This window comes from Schistocerca nitens, chromosome 1 (genome assembly GCF_023898315.1).
Source record: "Schistocerca nitens isolate TAMUIC-IGC-003100 chromosome 1, iqSchNite1.1, whole genome shotgun sequence".
Taxonomy (NCBI): Eukaryota; Metazoa; Arthropoda; class Insecta; order Orthoptera; family Acrididae; genus Schistocerca; species Schistocerca nitens.
Window position 1 is genome coordinate 789812398 of NC_064614.1, and position 21099 is coordinate 789833496.

The 21099-nt window shown below is 41.2% G+C and overlaps 1 protein-coding gene across 2 annotated transcripts in view; it reads left to right on the forward strand.

The window, feature by feature from the left end:
* The window catches only part of LOC126262231 (zinc finger CCHC-type and RNA-binding motif-containing protein 1-like), a 79451-nt gene that overhangs the window by 35748 nt on the left and 22604 nt on the right, over positions 1 to 21099 (forward strand). For both annotated transcript variants that reach the window (XM_049958699.1, XM_049958689.1), the window contains exons 2-3: positions 15019 to 15130; positions 18136 to 18351. In XM_049958699.1, the coding sequence (XP_049814656.1) occupies positions 15019 to 15130; positions 18136 to 18351 (328 nt within the window). The remainder of the gene's footprint in view (positions 1 to 15018; positions 15131 to 18135; positions 18352 to 21099) is intronic.

Below are 21099 nucleotides of genomic sequence, written 5' to 3' on the forward strand. Positions count from 1 at the left end.
ATTTCTTTGTTTCTTCCTGTTAAATAACCCAAAAGAGATTCTACATCATTGATGAATAGATTATAATTTCCTGCAGGTGCTCGGTAAATAGTTACAATTATATCGGATTTGTTATGGAACTCTACTTCTGTTGCACGTACTTCTAGATGCTGCTCTAAACAGAATTTATTAATGTCAATGTTCCTGAATTTATGGCAGTTTTTAATAAATGTGGCAACTCCTCCTCCTTCCGTATCTACTCTGCAGAAGTAGCAAGAAGGAAACAGTAAATAAAGAAGAAAGATAATGGTAGCAGAAATTTCATGTTTATAATGTTTGTCTCTTTGGTACTTATTGCATGGCATCAGAAATGGAAAATGAGAGACAAATCCTTGTTTTTAATGTCAGGAGTTCATTTGTTCGTGACAGGAGAGGAGAAAGTAGGTGAAGAGGGAAGTGTAGGGAAATTAACAATTATTAAGAAAATTATCCAGGGTCTAAGGAGAGCACTTAATTGAATAACAGAAATTCTGATCCATCAACAGGTGCACATAAAAGAAAACAGAAGCTTTGCTAGCTTTCAGAAGAAATCCTTTGAAGAACTAGAGAGTATTCTCTCTCTCTCTCTCTCTCTCTCTCTCTATCTCTATCTCTATCTCTGTTTGTGCACCTACATTGTACTGGGTGGACAGACTATCCTGGAATTGCAGACTGGCAGGTTGATTGGGTTGGGGATTGTGGCAGATGGGGTGGGTAGAGGGAGAAAGAGGCAGGTAGTAGAAAGAGGTGCTGGAGATGGGTAGCAACCAGCTCGGAGAGAGGTAGTAGGTGTGCAGGCTGTATTGCAGGAGGGAGAAGTGGCAGGTATGTGGGCTAAGCATGTGGCACATGGCTACCACAGCTGGTGAGATGCAGGACATAAATAAGATGATTGGATGTGGGAACAGTTGTTTAGTAGAAATTGAGACCAGGGGAGTTACAGCACTGAAAAATGTCCTATGCTCGTAATGAAGAAACACTGTGCTGCAGGGGAAGATCTGGATGGCACGGACTATGAAGCAGCCATTGAATTCGAGCATGTTGTGCTTAGCATTATGTTGTGCCACCGGGAGGTCGACTTTGTTCTTGTCCACAGTTTGACAGTGACCATTTGTTCTTGTGATCGGCTGGTTGTTGGTCATCCCACATGAAATGCTGTGCAGTGATTGCAGCAGAGCTGGTATATGATATGGCTAAGCAGGTGGCCTAGCCTTTTAAGGGATAGGATAAGCCTGTGACAGGATTAGAAAAAATGTGCTGGGTGGGTGAATTGGGGAGGTCTTGCATCTGGGTATTTCAAAATGATATGAACTCCATGGCAAGGTGGTGGTAGTGGGAGTGGCATAGAGCTGGACCAAGATATTGTGTGGGTAGGGCGGGTGACAGAATGCCAATTTAGAAGAGATGTGAAGGATTATGTGTAGAATGTGTGTCATTTCTGGGTATGATGATAGTCAGTGACCGGGAAAAAGGACCTATTCAATCGCTCCAGTCCGAGATGATAATAGGTGATTAGGGGGTGCTCTTCTGCAACCGATTCTTGGGCATGGTGCGAGAGTTAGGGTTATGCGAAGATACGGCACTGGAAATCTGTTTATGTGCTACGATTGGAAGGGATAGTGCCTGTCAGTGAGATCTTCAGCGTATTGTACAGGGAAAGTCTCATCACTGCAGATACGCCAACATGCTGGGACTTTTTGTGGTTACCGTATTTACTCGAATCTAAGCCGCACTTTTTTTGCTGTTTTTGTAACAAAAAAAACCGCCTGCGGCTTAGAATCGAGTGCAAAGTAAGCGGAAGTTCTGAAAAATGTTGGTAGGTGCCGCCACAACTAACTTCTGCCGTCGAATATATGTAGCGCTACACAGGCATGCTTTGCAGGCATAAAGATAAATACTGGCGCCAAAACCTCTCCGTCAGTAAATAAATTAAAAAAAAAAAGTGGAAGACGAGCTTTTTTCTCTGCCTCGAGTTTGACCACTGCATTTTCATTAATTATCCAATGAAGTAATACAAATTCTGTATTGTTCATCTTTGAATGTAGCAGCATTTCAATGTACTACGAAAATCCGACTGGCAAGACTGTTCAGGATGTTTGTCAATATGGCCAACTCTACGTTCTGAATTTTTTCCTACCTGTGAGAAGAGATGGTTGCTAATAGGAACTTTTATGAATTGTGAATCACATGCAGTATTCTCTTCACCATAAGAATAATATGAAAATAAAAATTTTGCCATGTATTGTTTCGTGTTTGCTGCTGTCTCATTTAAATCCTGTCTGCCTAATGAACTATGAAACTAGAGTGAGACAACAGCAAACGCGGAAGAATATGCATGTCATGTTTATATTCATATTATTCTTATGCCTAATAGTGATACAGTCAGAAATGAAGCACGGCAGTTGACTAGATTTTTAAATCTAAGATGACTCTAATTTCTGTGCAGAATATAATTACTAAAGAGGCGTCTGCAAAGATTTTCAAACGGAGAAAAGTTTTCGCTAAACTCTCGTTCAGAACATCTTCCATCATACGCAGCCTATTATTTGGTTCTTGTTTACCATTATCAAAGAAAGCAGCAGTGTAAGTAACAACAAATAGCAGTCTCTTGCCATTGTTTCGCTAATGAGACAATTACTCTCTCTTCTTTTTTTAAAATCGTAAGCGGCGGTAGCGCGCACAAAAGCAACCCATGCCGCGAGCGGTGACAGGCCGTAAACACTCATTATCAGAATGCGACGAACAATCCGTGACACAGTACAGTAATGCATTTTCAGCTTAGAGTGACGTAAACACCTGTAACAAAGAGAACGGCACTTATCAGATGAAAGAAAAATAAGCAATCAATTCTAACCAGACGAAGCATGTGAAAAAGGAAGGGTACCCGTTTAAATACGGACGGAGCGCCTGACGCATAGCAATGACTACCTGGTAAAGCTTAACTGCTAAGCTTACGACAACCAAACTACTGTAGCTGTATTGTCATTTATTTGACCTAAATTGTGTCTCATATTACAATGGACCAACTTTGTTTCGAGTTGGAGGTGTGGCCTAAAACTTTTCTCTCTGCTTCGAGTCTCAAACTAAGGTGGCAGGTAGGATTGAGGAGGACCAGGTGAAGTAAATGGAAGGGAAGGTGATGAAGTTTTGGGGGAATGAGGGGATAAGGATGCCTTGGCACTGTGTTCAGATCATGAAGATACCATCAGTGAACCTGAGGCAGACAAGGGGTTTGGAGTTTTCAAAAGCTAGGAAGGTTTCTTGTAGATGGCCTATAAACAGATTGGCGTAGGAGGGTGCCGTGCAGGTGCCCATGGCTGTGCATGGATTTCTTTATTACCTTCGCCTTGAAGGAGAACTTGTGTGTGAGGACACAGGTGGTAAGATGGATGAGTCATGAGGTAGTACGTCTGGAGTTGGAAGGAAGTAGGGAGAGCTCGTGTTTGACAGTGGCAAGGCTGTGGGTATGAGGAACATTGCTATATAGGGAGAGGGCATCATCAGTAATGAGTAGGGATCCAGATAGGTAATGGAGTGGGGATGGCCAAGAGTCAGTGAAAGAAGTGGTTAGTATCTTTGATGTTTCAATCAGTTAGTTAGTGGCTGACAGATTGGTTTACAAGAGCAGAAATTCATTCTGTGGGAGCGCAATAACCATCTACAACAGGGTGTTGAGGATAGTTGGGTTTTAGGATTTTAAGAAGCATGTAAAAGGTGACCACCCTCCCAATTCTAACTCATAACTGCAGGTCATCCATAAAAGACATTACTTTGATACTTTCCAGAGAATGGCATGATAAAACTGGCTGTGGCTAGGTCTAAGAAACGAATGGTTTGCTTAGTTAATTCTTTATCCATAGCTGCAAGTCTATTAAACAGGTTTGTAATATCTGCTCTTAACTACACCATTTCATTAACCAATGCTTGAGCTGCCTACCAACTAGTGACACTCTGCATTTGAGACTCCGCAATTGTGGAACTTTAATCTCCAACACACACTGAGGAACACAAAATACACTCAAAATAGGTCATATGACACAGCACGCACTTGTGCCTTACATCTAATCATCGTCCATCTTGACTCTGTGCACTGACTCGCCATATGCTGACACTGATGACAGTTAACACAAACTACTGGTACTGACTTCGTACAAAATGCAGCATGCCCTGGCAAATTACATTGGCCACATCTCACAGATCAGAAATAATGTTTCTTTGTAGTACAAAGAATTGTGAAAGATCAACTTGTTCCCCTGGCTGCACAAATGTAACCTTCAAATCCCTGTGCATCACTCTCTTGACTCCTTGCCCTCTACATAAACGGGGAAAACAATCCAAAAAGCAATAGTCTGCTCACTCACCCCCTTGTTTGATGAAACTGCATGCTGTGGTTGTGAAGTAGTGCAGCTTAGACATCAACTGTGCTGGTATCTGCTGCCAAATGAGGTCCACTGATACCAAAATACTTCTGACACCACTCTATAGCAAACCAGAGTGAGAGGGGGCTGCCATGGTATAGAGGTGGTGGATCGGTGGGTTTGGAAGGCGGTGCTTCTGGCCAGGATTGCAAGGAAAACTCCAATACAAGATATAACATCTTTTATTTGGTCTTGAGCTGCAACGTTGAAGTGCTGGAACACCCCTGATATGCCCTTAGCAGGTCACAGTGGCAGAATGGCCATTTGATGTCCATCTCCTGCTTTGGTGATACTGTCTACTCTACTTGGCAGTGCATGTCTGAGTTAACAGTAAGTGGCCCTGAGTGAGCAGTGCCAGTGACTTGAACACCCCCTGAATTCGTATAGGTGTCCACCACTACCTGGTTAGAAACTTGCCCTGTTGTGGATAAATACTGGCAGTACCGCCCTGTCTGTGAACTGCTGCCTTCCAACGGTATGTGGATGAGTGTTATCGTATTGGAGAACACTCCCTGGAATGCTATTCATGAATGGTAACACAGCAGGTCGAATCATCAGATTGATGTACAGTTTTCTAGTCAGAGTGTGTGGGATAAGCCCAAGAGTGCTCCTTCAGTCATACAAAATCACATCCCAGACCATAACGCCTGGAGTAGTTTCAGTGTGTCTAGCACGCAGACAGGTTGGCTGCAGGCCGTCGACTCTCCTCCTCCTAACCAACACATGGTCATCACTGGCACTGAGGTGGAACCAGATTTCATCAGAAAACACAACAGACATCCACCTTTCCCTCCAATGAGCTCTCGCAAATGGTGGTGGTTTGGGGTTAGTGGAATTCCTGCTACAGTGCATCTGGCTTGGAGCTGTCCTTAAAGTAACTGATTTGTAACAGTTTGTTGTGTCACTGTGGTGCCAAGTGCTGCTCAGATTGCTTCAGTAGATGCAGTACAATGCAACAGAGCCATATGCTGAATCTGAGGGTCTTTCCTTTTGGCAGTGTCACATGGCCGTATGGAGCTCTGTTTTCTTGCAATTGTACATTATCGCGACCATTGCCACCAGCAATCAGGTACAGTGGCTACATTCCTGCTAACTGTTTCTGCAATATCATAGAAGAAGCATCCAGCTTCTTGTAGCCATACATGACCTTGTTTAGACTCAGTGAGGTGTTGACAGTGCCATCTTTGTTACCTCAAAGGCATTCTTGACTAATATCATCTCAACACGTCCACCTCAAAGGTAACTAATGCTCATGATCGTTACAGCATGTATTTAAAGCATACCTGATTTGGATCCTCATAGTGGTGCTGCTATTGCCACCCTTATGTGAATGGAGGGAAATTTGAATAGACCTTATCTTTCAGATGTAGGATCATGCCTACCAACTTATGTTTATGTCGTACATCTCCTTCTTGGCATTGTGATTTATTTTTTCCTCTTTGTATATATGATGGGAGAAAAGAAATTATTCAGCACATTAAGGGAGAGAAAATTTAATTGTGATGGGGGACTAGGAATAAATGAAAGGAGAAGTTGCCTGGTAGTATTTTGCACATTTAATTAGTTCAATGTATGGGCTAAGAATAAGGAAATAAGGTTGAAAGTGTAGAAGAGACCTGGAGATACCACAAGATTTCAGATAGAGTACATAAGATAAAAATTTAGAAACAAGGTTCTAAACTGTAAAACATTTCCAGGAGCAGATGTAGAACCAGACTATTACCTTCCTTAGTTGTAAAATGCAGACTGAAGATGCAAAAAGGTAGAGAATGAGCGATAAGTGGAGAGGTTTCAAAGGGAGCATTAGACAGTGACTGACTGGAATAGGCAAAAGTAATATTGTAGAAGAGCTTTGAAAGATGGATAGTGAAGGCAGCAGAGGAACAGCTGGGCAAATTGGAATTTGTATCAGAAATTATGTAATCTGTGAAAAACAGTTCTCCATGGTATGCAGGATTTATATGACATCAGTGAAATACACTCAAACTTCGAGAATAATGTAATAATTCCAGTATCAAATAAGGCAGGTGCTGATAGGTGTGGATATTACCAAACCATCAGTTTAATAAGTCAAGATTGCAAAATACTAACACAAACTATCCACAGACAAATGGAATGACTTGTAGGAGCTGACCAAGGAGAAGATCAGTTTGGGTTTCAGGGAAATGTAGAAACATTTCATCTTATATCCTCCTTTCAAGACACAGTCTATTCCGTTCAACTGCTCTCCCAGTTCCTTTGCTGTCTCTGACAGAATTACAATGTCATTGGCAAGCCTCAAAGTTTTTATTTCTTCTCCGTGGATTTTAATTCCTACTCCAAATCTTTCTTTTGTTTCCTTTACTGCTTGCTCAATATACAGATTGAATAATATCGAGGATAGGCTACAACCCTCTCTCACTACCTTCTCAACCACTGCTTCCCTTTCATGCCCCTTGACTCTTATAACTGCCATCTGGTTTCTGTACAAATTGTAAATAGCCTTTTGCTCCCTGTATTTGGCACATGCCACCTTCAGAATTTGAAGGAGAGTATTCCAGTCAACATTGTCAAAAGCTTTCTCTACATCTACAAATGCTAGAAACATAAGTTTGCCTTTTCTTAATCTATCTTCTAAGATAAGTTGTAGGGTCAGTATTGCCTCACGTGTTCCAACATTTCTACGGAATCCAAACTGATCTTCCCTGAAGTCAGTTTCTATCAGTTTTTCCATTAGTATTTTACAGCCAAGACTTATTAAACTGATAGTTTGGTAATTGTCACACCTGTCAACACCTGCTTTCTTTGGGATTGGAAGTATTATGTTCTTCTTGAAGTCTGAGGGTATTTCACCTGTCTCATACATCTTGCTCAGCAGATGGTAGAGTTTTGTCAGGGCTGGCTCTCCCAAGGCTATCAGTAGTTCTAAAGGAATGTTGTCTACTCATGGAGCCTTGTTTCGACTGAGGTCTTTCAGTGATCTGTCAAATTCTTCACGCATTCATGCAGTATCATATCTCCCATTTCATCTTCATCTACATTTTCTTCTATTTCCATAATATTGCCCTTGTATAGACCCTCTATACACTCCTTCCAGCTTTCTGCTTTCCCTTCTTTGCTTAGAACTGGCTTTCCATCTGAGCTCTTGATATTCATACAAGTGGTTTTCTTTTATCCAAAGGTCTCTTTAATTTTCCTGTAAGCAGTATCTATCCTGCACCTAGTGATATATACCTCTACATCCTTACATTTGCCCTCTAGCCATCCCTGCTTAGAGATTTTGCATTTCCTGTGGATTTCATTTTTGAGACATTTGTATTCCTGTTTGCCTACTTCATTCACTGCAGTCATATATTTTCTCCTTTCATCAATTAAATTCAATATCTCTCCTGTTACCCAATGATTTCTACGAGCCCTCATCTTTTTACCTGCTTGATCCTCTGCTGCCTTCAGTAGTTCATCTCTCTCTCAAAACTACCCATTCTTCTTCTACTGTATTTCTTTCCCGTTCTTGTCAGTCGTTCCCTAATGCTCTCTCTGAAACTGTCTACAACCTCTTGTTCTTTTAGTTTATCCAGATCCAGTCTCCTTAAATTCCTTCCTTTTGGCATATTGTACAGTTTTAAACTACATTTCATAAACAACCGATCATGGTCAAGAGTCCACATCTGTACCTGGAAATGTCTTACAATTTAAAACCTGGTTCCTAAATCTCTGTCTTACCATTATATAATCTATCTGAAACCTTCCAGTGCCTCCAGACCTCTTCCATGTATACAACCTTCTTTCATGATTCTTGAACCAAGTGTTAGTTATGATTAAGTTATCCTCTGTGCAAAATTCTACCAGGCAGCTTTGTCTTTCATTCCTTACCCCGATCCATATTCCCCTACTACTTTTCCTATTTTTCCTTTTCTTTCTATCGAATTCCAATCCCCCATAACAATTAAATTTTCGTCTCCCTTCACTATCTGAATAATTTCTTTTATCTCATCGTACATTTCATCAATTTCTTCATCATCTGCAGAGCTAGTTGGCATATAAACTTGTACTACTGTGGAAGGCATGGGCTTTGTGTCTATCTTGGCTACAATAATGCGTTCACTATGCTGTTCATAGTAGCTTGTCCGCACTCCTATTTTTTATTTTTATTTTTTTATTATTCATTATTAAACCTACTCCTGCACTACCCCTATTTGATTTTGTATTTATAACCCTGTATTTACGTGACAAGAAGTCTTGTTCCTCCTGCCACTGAACTTCACTAATTCCCACTATATATAACTTTAACCTATCCATATTGCTTTTTTGATTTTTCTAACCTGCCTACCCGATCAAGGGATCTGACATTCCGTGCTCCAATCCAGAGAATGCCAGTTTTCTTTCTCCTAATAACAATGTCCTCCTGAGTAGCCCCCCCCCCCCCCCCCCAGAAATCTGAATCGGGGGAGTATTTTACCTCCAGAATATTTTACCCAAGAGGACACCATCATCATTCAACCATATAGTAAAGCTGCGAGCCCTCGGGAAAAATTATGGCTATAGTTTCCCCTTGCTTGCAGCCACTCATAGTACCAGCACTGCAAGGCTGTTTTGGTTTATGTACAAGGCCAGATCAGTTCCTTCATCCAGACTGTTTCTCCTGCAACTACTGAAAAGGGTGCTGACCCTCTTCAGGAACTACACATTTGTCTGACCTCTCAACGGATAACCCTCCATTGTGGTTGCATCTATGGTACAGCTATTGGTATCGCTGAGGCACACAAGCCTCTTCACTAAGGGCAAGGTCCATGGTTCACGAGGAGCATTGGCACTTAACTTGACTAAAAGGAGAAGAAGTTGACAGTACACATTCTGAGGCATCAGGTAATAATGGTTAACATTGTGTGTGTGTATGAGAGGGGAAGTGTAATGTGAGAAGTAAAAATTAAAAATTGTGGAGGGAGACAAAGACATGATTACAGTAAGCAGGGTCAAATGGCTGTAGTTGTGCAAAACTGAGGGAACTGGTGCTGGATAAAATAGTGTAGAGAGTTGTGTAAAACTAGTTTTCAGTCTGCAAATTACAACAGTAAGTGTTGCATAGGTTTTGTGGTACCAAGGTGTGCTGTTCCTTATGTCATGAGTTGGTTTTTTGTTATTTTGAATTGAATTTGGGAAGAATTTAGTTCAAATTTCCATTCTATTTGTTTTTGTACATATTCTAAATAATTTTGGTCAAATGCAGGAGTACTTACTTTGGAAAGATCATGGTTTGTTTTCTTTCTTTCCTTCCCTTTATTTATATCATGAGGTTTATTTACATGTACCACACTCAATTAACATGTCACATCTCTTGTATTTTTAAACTTATATAACGTTTCATTTTTCTTACAGTTTTCTGTTATTGTGCGGAATGTGTAAAGAGTATATTGCAACAGAAAATTAAGGCTGTCAGTACTGAGGTGTAAATGAGAAGTGACAAGCAAGTTTACATCACATCTGTAATGCTGAGAGTAATACCTACTGTACAAACCACATTTTGTAGTTTTAGGAACAAAGTAGATTTTTTAGGATTAAAGGAACCCACTCACTAAAAGGAAGAGGCATTGGGGGTTGTCAGTAGGCACATACAAAAGAGAGAAAACTTGCTGGCTTTCAGAGTTATCCTTTTGCTGAGTTAGGTTAAAAAAAATGTATGGGAGAGGTTTTTCTTTGGCGTAGAAGGGAAGGCAGCTGTCAAAATGCAGGTGCTATTGGTGGTTAGTGTGTTTAATATGGACAGAGGTGTAGATGGAGCCATCAGAGTAGTGGGGGTCAATGCCCAGGATAGTGACATATTGGGTACAGGAGGACCAGTTGAAGTGAATGGGAGAAAAGGTGTTGAGATTGTGAAGGAATGTAGCTAAGGTGTCTTGGCCCTGGGTCCAGCTCATGAAAATATCAATGAACCTAAAAGCAGACTGTGTGTTGGGAGTTGTGGGAGACTAGGAAGGTTATCCTTAGGTGGGCCATAAACAGTTTGGAACAGGAGGGTGCCATGCTGCCACCTTACCTTCAAAGGAAAAGTAGTTGTGGGTCAGGATGTAGTAGTAAAGTGTATAAGGAATGAGGTGGTGGGTTTAGAGTATGAAGGACATTGGGAGTGGTAGTGTCTGATAGTGGCAAGTACATGGGCATATAGGATGTGGGTGTATGGGGAGGTGGTATCAACAGTGGCGAATAGGGATCCAGGAGACGAGGAGGTGGGAGTGGTGGAAAGTCAGTTATGAAAGTGGCTGGTATCTTTGATATTGGTGGCTAGGTTTCAGGCAGCTGATTGGAGATGTTGGTTAACAAGAGCAGAAATATTTCAGTGGGAGCACAATAGCGTGTCCAAGATCATTGGATTTGTGGATTTTGAGGAGCAGGTAGGTGTGTTATTGCAGTGAGGAGGGAGATGGGCTCAGGTGAGAGGTTTTGTGAAGTGTCTATGGATTTCACTAGGGATTGGAGGTTATGTTGGACTTCTGGGATGGGAGCACTGTCGCAGAGTTAGAATGTGGACAATTCAGTCAGTTGGCAGAGGTCTTCCGTCAGGTAGTCACTGCGAATCATCACGACAGTGATGGAACCTTCATCTGCAGGGAGGTTGATTAGGGCTGGATCTGTTTTCAGGTTGTGTATGGCTATTTTTTTTTTCTTTAGTGTTCTTAGGAAGGTTCATGGCGAAGGATGGTGAGCCCAAGTTGGAGGTGAGGAATTTCTGGAAGCAGACTAGGGTTTGGTAAGCTCGGAGGATAGAAGCGTCATTGTTGGATTGTGGTATGAACTGGAAGAGGCAAGGTTCAGTGTTTAGATTAGGTTGGCTTTGGTTGGAGGGATTGCTGGCAAATAAGTGTTTCAACTGTAGGGATCTGGAGAAGGAAAGAGGCCTTTAACTAGTACAATAGGGTTAAATTTTGGGGGTAGGGCTGATGGTTAGGCCTTTGGATAGGACTGAAACTTTTGTGGGACTGAGGTTTATGGTGGAGAGGTTAACAACAGTATTTTGGATTCTGGGTTTTGTGAGGTGTTAGGAGGGACTTTTGAAGGATGTGGTAAGTTGAAGAGGTTAGCTAGGTAGAGTCTACGTGCTATGAGGGGTTTTACTGTGAGAAGAATGGATGTTGATGGGTGTGGTGCCCCAGGGTGGGAGTAGGATGTCAACAGGTTGGACAGTTTATGGGGATGGAACGCTCCTCCAGGTGTTGGAATTCAAGGGTTTCTGTTGCAGAGATTTAGTGTATGCAGTGTGGATTGCATAGTGAGAGTCTATTGCAGGTGGAATAGAGGTTGTTCTGGGATGTCTGTGCCATGGAGAGGTGTTTTTGCAGCAGTACCAGGTTCATGAGAGATAGGGACTGGCAGAATGTGAAAAGGTGAAGGTCGTTTGAAAGGAGGAGTGGCATCCAGAGAAGGGAATTTTTATGTTTAGGCCATTGGGGGCATTCCATGGTTCAGACAGCATGTAAGGAACAGGATGTGGGACTGGGTTTTAGACAGGAAAAGGGATACTTTTCTGAACTGGTGCAGAAAGGTGGAATAGGGGTCCATTGCAGTAGGAATGTTTTTAGGAAATGGAAAATGATGCAGGTAATGGGCAAGTGGTTATAAGAAGAAATTGATAATATAGCATGAGGTAGGTGGAGTGGAGAGGATGGAAAAAGTTGTAGTGAGACTAATAGGGTGGTTTTGTGGCCAACACCAAAAATTCCCTCCCATACAGTGTAGCCACCTGTGTGTGTGTGTGTGTGTGTGTGTTGTACCCAGCCTAACCAACTGTGGACAACATATCTTATGTGATAAGAACTCTCTTGCCCAGTATGTTGAAGGCCTCACAAAGACCTTCACAGGCAGGCAGTACCCCTCAAATCTACTGTAGTCCACAAACAAATTTCGCCTGCCATATCCTGAGACACCTTCAATTCTTCCACTATCCCCAAGAGTCAGCTACAAAGGAGTGCCTCCTCATCACCCAGTATCACCCTGGATTGAAAAAACTAAACAATATCTTTTGCTAGGGCCTTGATTATGTCTAATCCTGCTCTGAAATGAGGGACATCATTCCCAAGATCCTTCCCAATGCTCTTTAAGTGGTGTTCTGTCACCTGCCCAAGCAACACAACATCCTGATCCTTCCCTGTGCCATCCTTACTCCCAACCTCTTGCCATAGGGATCAGATCCCTGTGACAGACTAAGTTCAAGATCTATTACATCTACCTACCCAGCACATCATACTCCACTTCTGTCACAGGCTTATCCTACCCCATCAGAGACTGGACCTTCTGTGAAAGTAGCCATGTCATATATCAACTTTGCTGCAAACACTACACAGCCTTTTATGTTGGTATGACCACCAACCAGCTGTCCACCAGGATGGATGGCCATCACCAAACTGTTGACCACCCAGTGACAGAACATGCAGCTCAGCACAACATGCTCAGTTTCAATGGCTGCTTTGCAACCCGAGCCATCTGGATGCTTCCTTCCAACATCAGCTTCTCTAAGCTACACAGAGAGAATTATCCTTGCAATATATTCTCCTCTCCTGGAATCTTCCTGGCTGCAGTTTCACAACAATTTTCCTTTCCTCCATTTTTTCACCTCTTCCCAATTCATGTCCCCACATTGCCTTCAGTGTTTGCTGCTTACCACCGGTTGCTACAGTTGTGCCAGCCCATACACCTGTCACCCCGCCCTCCTGCATTCCTAGCCAGCAAGCCAGCTGCCTCCTTCTGAGCTGCTAACCTCCCAACCCTAGTCCTTCTCCCTGCCTCTGATGTCCTCTCTCTCAACCCACCTCATCTGATACTACCCCGACCATGGCCAGTTCACCTGCCGCAAATGGAACTATTGGTCTAGCTGGTACCCAATGTAGGTACATAGGTTTTGTGTGTGTGTGTGTGTGTGTGTGTGTGTTTTACCTTAGCTTGGCAAAGGATAATTCTGAAAGCTAGCAAGTTTTCTTTCTTTCGTGTGTGTGCCTATTAACAACTCAATGCTGCTGCTTCTCATTGAGTGATCCTATTTAATCCGGAAGTATATTTATAATCTACAAGAACTGTTCTATAACATTTCAGAACAAAGTAATAACACAACTGCAACACTGATAACCATGGATGTAATATTCTATTACTAACAAGGGAACCTCCCCATTGCACCCCCCTCAGATTTAGTTATAAGTTGGCACAGTGGATAGGCCTTGATAAACTGAACACAGATCAATTGAGAAAACAGTAAGAAGTTGTGTGGAACTGTGAAAAAATAAGCAAAATACACAAACTGAGTAGTCCATGGGCCACATAGGCAACATCATGGACAATGTGAGCTCAGAAGCGCCGTGGTCCCATGGTAGCGTGAGCAGCTGCAGAATGAGAGGTCCTTGGTTCAAGTCTTCCCTCGAGTGAAAATTTTACTTTCTTTATTTTTGCATAGTTATTATCTGTCCGTTCGTTTATTGACATTTCTGTTCACTGTAATAAGTTTAGTGTCTGTGTTTTGCGACCACATCGCAAAACTGTGCAATTAGTAGACGAAAGGACGTGCCTCTCCAATGGGAACCGAAAACATTTGATCGCAAGGTCATAGGTCAACCGATTCCTCCACAGGGAAACACATCTGATATATTCTATACGACACTGGTGACGGCATGTGTGTCACATGACAGGAATATGTTGTCGACCCACCTAACTTGTACACTTGGCGAATGGGTAAAAAGATTCTTCTACCTTGCCCAATTTAGGTTTTCTTCTGGATGTGATAATCACTCCCAAAAAAGTGATGAAAACATAAGAGTTTGTCACATAAACTGAAAATAAAATATTAAACTTTTCACTCGATGGAAGATTTGGACCCAGGACCTTTTGTTCTGCAGCTGCTCACGTTACCACGAGACCACGGCGCTCCTGCGTTCCCATTATCCTTAATGTTGCTTATCTTCCCATGAACTACTCAGTTTGTATATTTTGCTTATTTTTTTATAGTCCCACACAACTTCTTCCTGTTTTCTCAATTGATCTGTGTTCAGTTTTTCAAGGCCTATCCACTGTGCCAACTTATAACTAATTCTGAGGGGGCTGCGATGGGGAGGTTCCCTTGTAAGAAAGTAATGGCTTTGAAGAAATTGTGTCTCACAAGCAAAAGAAAAAATGGAGAGTAAAAAACTCTGTTTATTTATTTGAGAAATATATAGTATTATATAATAATCATCACTTCACTATATACATCCACTTTTCCAACTTAATTTACTGGATGTACTTGAGTAACATGTGAACAGAATATACCACATATGAACAGTCTGAAGTTTGCTTTAGCAGTAAAATTTACAAAGCCATACTTTTATCATAACATCATTGTTAGGCTGTTAAAATAAAACCCCATACATTGATGTACTTGTACATCTTATTGTTTCACTAACCTAACCTGTATGAGGGGTTGTCTTTTCATATGTTTCATTGGAAAGTGTGTGCGTATATGTGAGATTAAAGTAAAATTTTGCATCTGTTGCTCAAATGGGAGATGACTGTAATTCTAGTGTATTATGACAGTCCATTAATTTGCTGTAGTGACAGAAATAATGGAAAAATATGAATTTTGTTGCAGGGTGACTGTGTTAAAGGATCGAAATACCAGAAGAAGTAAAGGTGTTGCTTTTGTGTTATTTTTAAAGAAAGAAGATGCATTGTCTTGTGCCAAATCTATTAATGGGAAGGAGGTTAGTCACACATGAATTGCTTATCATTTTTATAACATTTCAAATATTAGTATGGCATTATTTCAAATTCAGTACTTTTTGTAAAAAATTAGTAAACAGATCAATTGATTTGAAAATGTTTTTTAGGGCAAATGAAGCTACAAACAGTGTCTTTGGAGTGGAACTGTGGTTAAATACATTAGGAGAAAAAACTACTTATGAAGTAACAGCAGACAACTGGAATTAAAAAGACAGGGACTCAAGGCCACATTCTTTCAGAATCACTGTGTCGTCTCCCAAACTCATTTTGCATAGTTCTCTTCTGAGAAGGAAGGCATCCCATGCACATTGACTTCCACTGCTCCGGTTTTTCGTGAGGGACTCAGTCCGTATTAAGCCGACCAGGCAATAATACATCCAACAGTACTTGCTTGATGGCTGCCACTCCTCCTGCAGAAGTAATTACCCTGTAGCCTTGCATTCCATGGATTCTATATCTGTAGTGCCAAGTACGCCATCTTTCATTATGTTGATGGTCTTGATAATGCTTTCATAAATAGGCAGTGCCACCCACACCTGTCCATAAATAGATCTCCATTACCATGTTCCCCTGTTTTGCTAATACCTTACTACACCCACATCCCCCAGTCCCCGACTCAAATGCTCACTTCGTTAATGCCATTTTGGTTGGAAAAATTATGATGTTCCTCCATGGATTCACATAATTTCCACTGTACACTTTAACGGAAAACACTCACCACAAAATGCTTTGTAATACTGTCAAGATGATACTTTGCCACCTACCCAGTCTAGATATAGCCTTGCCTGTCGTTATGTCACTCCTGCTCTCAACTGCTTACCCCAAACGTAATATCCTTCTGAAAGACACAACATGCCATGTCTGGCATATGTACTCAGCCAGCAGATCCTCTTCAGCCCCATTTGCACTTAGAAAATCATTATAAATCTAGGGGAGAGACAGAAATCAGTAAGTTGACATATTATGTTCATTTCCATTTGATAATGTCTTATGGAATAATTTTCTGGGATAACTCATTTTTAAGAAAGAAAGTCTTCATTGCTCAAAAGCATGCTGTAAGAGTAATATGTAGTGCTCATCCATGATCATTTTGTTGACATCTGTTTAATGAGTTAGGCATTTTGACTACTCTTCACTGTATATTTATTCCCTCATGAAGTTCGTTGTAAATAATCCGCTACAATTCAAAAGTAACAATGATGTGCATTAATTACAATACTAGAAGAAAAATGACATTCATTTCATTTTATTTACTTATTGATTCACAGACCATTCAGTATAATAAATAAACAAACAAATAAATAGTATCAGACATGCCAGATCATAAGACGGTAACAAAATATGGTAGGATTAGATGAGGATAGTGTGGGAAGTTGGTAATGGCCTAATCAAAGTCACCATCCCATCATTCACATTAGCTACATGGGGAAACCATTAAGGTTGGCTTTAGCACAAAAAGGGTTGCACAATACTGCAACCAAAATGTTTGATCAGTTACCCAGTGATATAATATGCCTGACAGACAGCAAAGTAAAATTTGAAAATAAAATGAAAACTTTTCTTCATGACAACTCCTTACAGTCCGCATAAGACTTACCATTAATGTAATGTGTAAAAGATGGTGAGTAGAAATCAAAAATAACACTTGTAAATGATCAGCATGTAGGCATACTTACAAAATATTTTGTGATGCGAATATAGAATGACCCATTCCACAACATTAAGAATTATCATGCAAATGATCCGTGTAACATCTAACTGTCCACTGCAGATCATTTCATCTAAGATGAATCTGGAGGAGAAATAGCAGCATTTCTAAAACCATGTGCAAAATGACACCAGAACAGAATATTTTAAGTGGAGGCAACAATAAAAGAATCAAAATGTTTACGTTTGTATAGAAATCGGGAGAGGATTAATTGAATTTACCTTTTTTTTATTTCCTGTATTGGTATCCAGCAGTGTTGAAACATCACCTGCAAAACATGAAATATGGGTAGTTATACATGGAAATGACTAATTCTAAGTAGGAGCGTATTTAATATTATAACAGTCCCATGAACTGTTTGACATTTCAACATGATAAAAATGTTCCTGAGGCTCTCAGGTGATGCATGAAGTATAGTTGTCAAAATTCCCATTTTTGTTAGTGGCACTTTGTAGTAGTCATCTTCTAGCAACTATATTGAGCTCTGGATTTAGGCATGGGAGATGAAAATGTTGTTAGAGGGCAAAGAATATACATTATGGAAATTGAAATGAAGTCCCATGTTTCTTGACAGAGTGTAGGAGAATGATGTGGGAGACCCGCACAACTGTACTAGGCAAAGTACTAATGGAGGTGGTTTGCCTTCCTCTGACTGTAATGGGGATGGACGATGATGATGAAGACGACACAAAAACACCCAGTCATCTTGGAGCAGGTGAAAATCCCTGACCCCGGCCGGAATTGAACCCGGGACCCTGTGCTCGGGAAGCGAGAACACTACCGCGAGACCACGAGCGGCGGACAATATACATTATAGAGAATGGAAAAATTATGGGGATCTGAAAATATTTTTACAATTGCTAGTGGTAAGGTGTAATTTGATGTGTTTTTTTAAAGTAACAGATAAAATGTCCAAATATTTTCGACTGTTTTTTTCTACCTCTTTTTTTTCAGTAATGCTAATGGTATCCATGAGTGTATGAGTCCAGAATGTATGCCATAGCTTTACAGCAGGCAGACATTAGCAATTTAATATGACCAATTTCTAGGTGATACCCATTGCCATTATTGTAGATACCTCTCTTTTTTAGTCTTGAGATAGTTTACTACTACACAATTCTGAGACCTATTATACTCATTGCAATTGTATTTGCAAAGTGACATGCTTATTATTGATAATCTGTGGCTCACTATTCAAGCCATGTATAGATTGTGCAGTATTTTCTGTGTAGTTTGGCAATAGTAGCATAATCTTCCCGTAAAAATGTGATGTTCCAGATGTTTGGTCGTACACTGAAGAGTAGTCTAGCTACTGACAATGGTCGTAGTACTGAATTTATCAGACGACGCAATTACCCTGATAAATCACGATGTTATGAATGTGGTGAAGAGGGGCACTTAAGCTATAAGTGCCCACACAATACACTGGGTGAAAGGGAGCCACCTCCAAAGAAAAAGAAGCTGCCAAAGAAGTTACAGCAGAGCAACGATGAAGTATGTATACTTGCTTAAGACCTTCAAAATACTACTTGTGCTTACTTTAATACTGTTCATAACTTTTTTTAAATGGTCCAGATTCAAATTGGAGTAGAGTCCAGCAGTTCTTGTCTATTTATTCTCTCCCCTCTCTTCCCTATGTGTTATCTGCTGTCATTTATTTATATGGATTTTGTAATCTGAGTCTACATTAACACGAAAAATTATGCATTCATTTTCATAGTCAGCTTTAATAGAGGCTATCAGAGTAACATACTTTTAATAATCTGCTGGCCACTGAAAACTGCAACATCAGGGAAGATAGCAAGCCACGAAATTTTACTTGTTGTCCATATATAGTATTGTAGGAAGCCATATATAGTACAGTTGGTAGGTGGATCACTAGATTAAATTTGTAGGTAATATGGAGGCAAAATTTAGTACACAGAATTGTGATGTCTGCCAGCAGCAAAGGCTCTAACCTCACCAAGTATCGAGATACAGGTAAATCATTCCGTGCTGCTGCAGCTGTATGCTGAAGTTCATCATAGTGGCTGGTGCGAAGGGTGTGCCAGTCTCTCAGCAACCCTCGATTAGATGTTTTCTCTGGGTTAGAGATCTAAGGAATATGCCAGAGAGGGCAACAGTCAAACAAAAACCTCGAGTAGCAAACTAAGTCAGAGCAGCGCGAGCAGCATGTGTCTTGTGATATCTTGTCAGAAGATAGCATCACGGAGACCTCAAAGATAGGGTTTAGCCACTGGCATTAGTATGCGACTGGGCCCTTATGATGATGACGATAAATCCAGTCAGGCAATGTTTGCTCTCCACATCCATTGTGATAATGTACACACAACTGGGACTTATCTGTAGAGATGATGTCATGCCACTGCAGTGTCCAGTGTTATCATTGGGTGCACCACTGCCGCTGTGCCCTTCTCTGCTGCCGTGTTGAGGCTAGCTGAAATAGTGATCACTATCCGTGCCGACGGTCTATGGTGCTCCAGAGTTGTTGTACTTTTCATGTGGATATTTGCCTTACTGCAAACAAGTCCACTTATTGTCTCGAGGTCCATGAGACAGCTGTTCAATCCTACACGACAGAGGGAACAATACGTTTGTTCTCTCAGGCACTAGTCGAACGGGACTTCTGAGATACTACAGGGTTTTGAGTATAGCCCTCCTGCAACTATCAATTCCATATTTGCATGACAGACGTGGGATTCTGAATATAATAGATTAACAATATCTTAATTTGACAAACCACAGTCTGGAAAGACCGTAATCTTGCCATTGTTAAATCTCAACATATACTGAGTAGATATTTCTCCTCACACAAGGGAGGCATAACACTATCTTCTCACAAACTACCAATTTTTACAATGTGATTTTTGAAGGAGAAACCCATAGTGTATTCTTTTCTTAGATACAAAATGTAGGTGGCATTACTCCTACATACTCTGGCATGTTGCACTGCAATTCTAATCTTTTAATTTCTAAGCATGAAGTTCTCTTTGTATCAGTTTGATGTTCATTGCATGCCATCACCGTTTTGTTGTAATTTTAATGGGCAGCAATGTATTTAATCATTAAAGTAATATTTTTTATTTTTTTTTAGTTTTGTAACAGTAACATAATTCCAGTGGAACTTTCTGTATGAACAAGTCTTTCTAGTGTTCCACTGGAATTAGGTTACAGTCAATTATTAGAGATGCAAGAAATGGTTTAAAAATGAACACAAACGTTTGAATCTAGTTGCAATTAAAGATTGTATGCAACTGTGGAGGAGAACTAAATAAATGCCCCCTGTGGGTCTGGGGGTTAGAATAGGCCCGAGGTATTCCTGCCTGTCGTAAGAGGCGACTAAAAAGAGTCTCACACCTTTCGGCCTTTATGTGATGGTCCCCTGTAGGTTTTGACCTCCATTTTTCAAAATTTTCCTGAAGAGCAAACCAATTGAGATCTTTAGCCCACTTTCTCATCGTGGCATTGCGGTCCTGCTCATCCTCCATCTTTTGAGCGAGGACACCTTTCTGAGTGCATTTTCCTCCACCCAATATGCAGTGTCATTTTCTGCACCGGCTATGACCATGGAATTCTTTGCACCTCATATCCAGCACGGTAGCCAGTCCGTTGTGGTGGGGCCGCCATGTACCCTGTTGGTTGTAGCCCCCTGACTACACACGAATTGCTCTGCTGATGTCTGCGCAATTAATTCCTCACGTACGCCAAGGAGTAGATATCCATTACCCTGGGGCATCTGGACTCCCAGGTGGCCTTTGCTGTGGCTGGGTTGCACCTGTGGCAAGGGCCCCTGGTTTGAGTGGGAGGCATCAGGGCAGACTATGCGCGATGAAGTGTACCACGTCATCACTTGCTGGTGATCAAATGCCAGCAGTCTCTAAGCGCTCCAAGTCTCAGTACAGTGCAAGGAAGTATAATGTTAAATAGTTCCCCTCCTTGGCCACACCATGGGAGGAATGCCATGCTCAGATTGGCAGCGAACCTTATTCGCCCTGGTACCGTGTATGTACTAGAGCTGATGGGGACTTCTTTGTCTTGATGAAGCCTCAGTTTTTTCTAGAGCATTTAGAGGACAAATTTGGGGAGGTGGAGGGCTTGTCCAAAATGTGGTCAGGGTCAGTCTTGATAGAAATGGCATCCTCTGCCGCGTCACGGGCATTACACGCTTGTGACAAACTGGGGGATGTTTCCGTTACCATCATGCCTCATAAGAGCTTAAATACGGTCCATAGTATTATATTC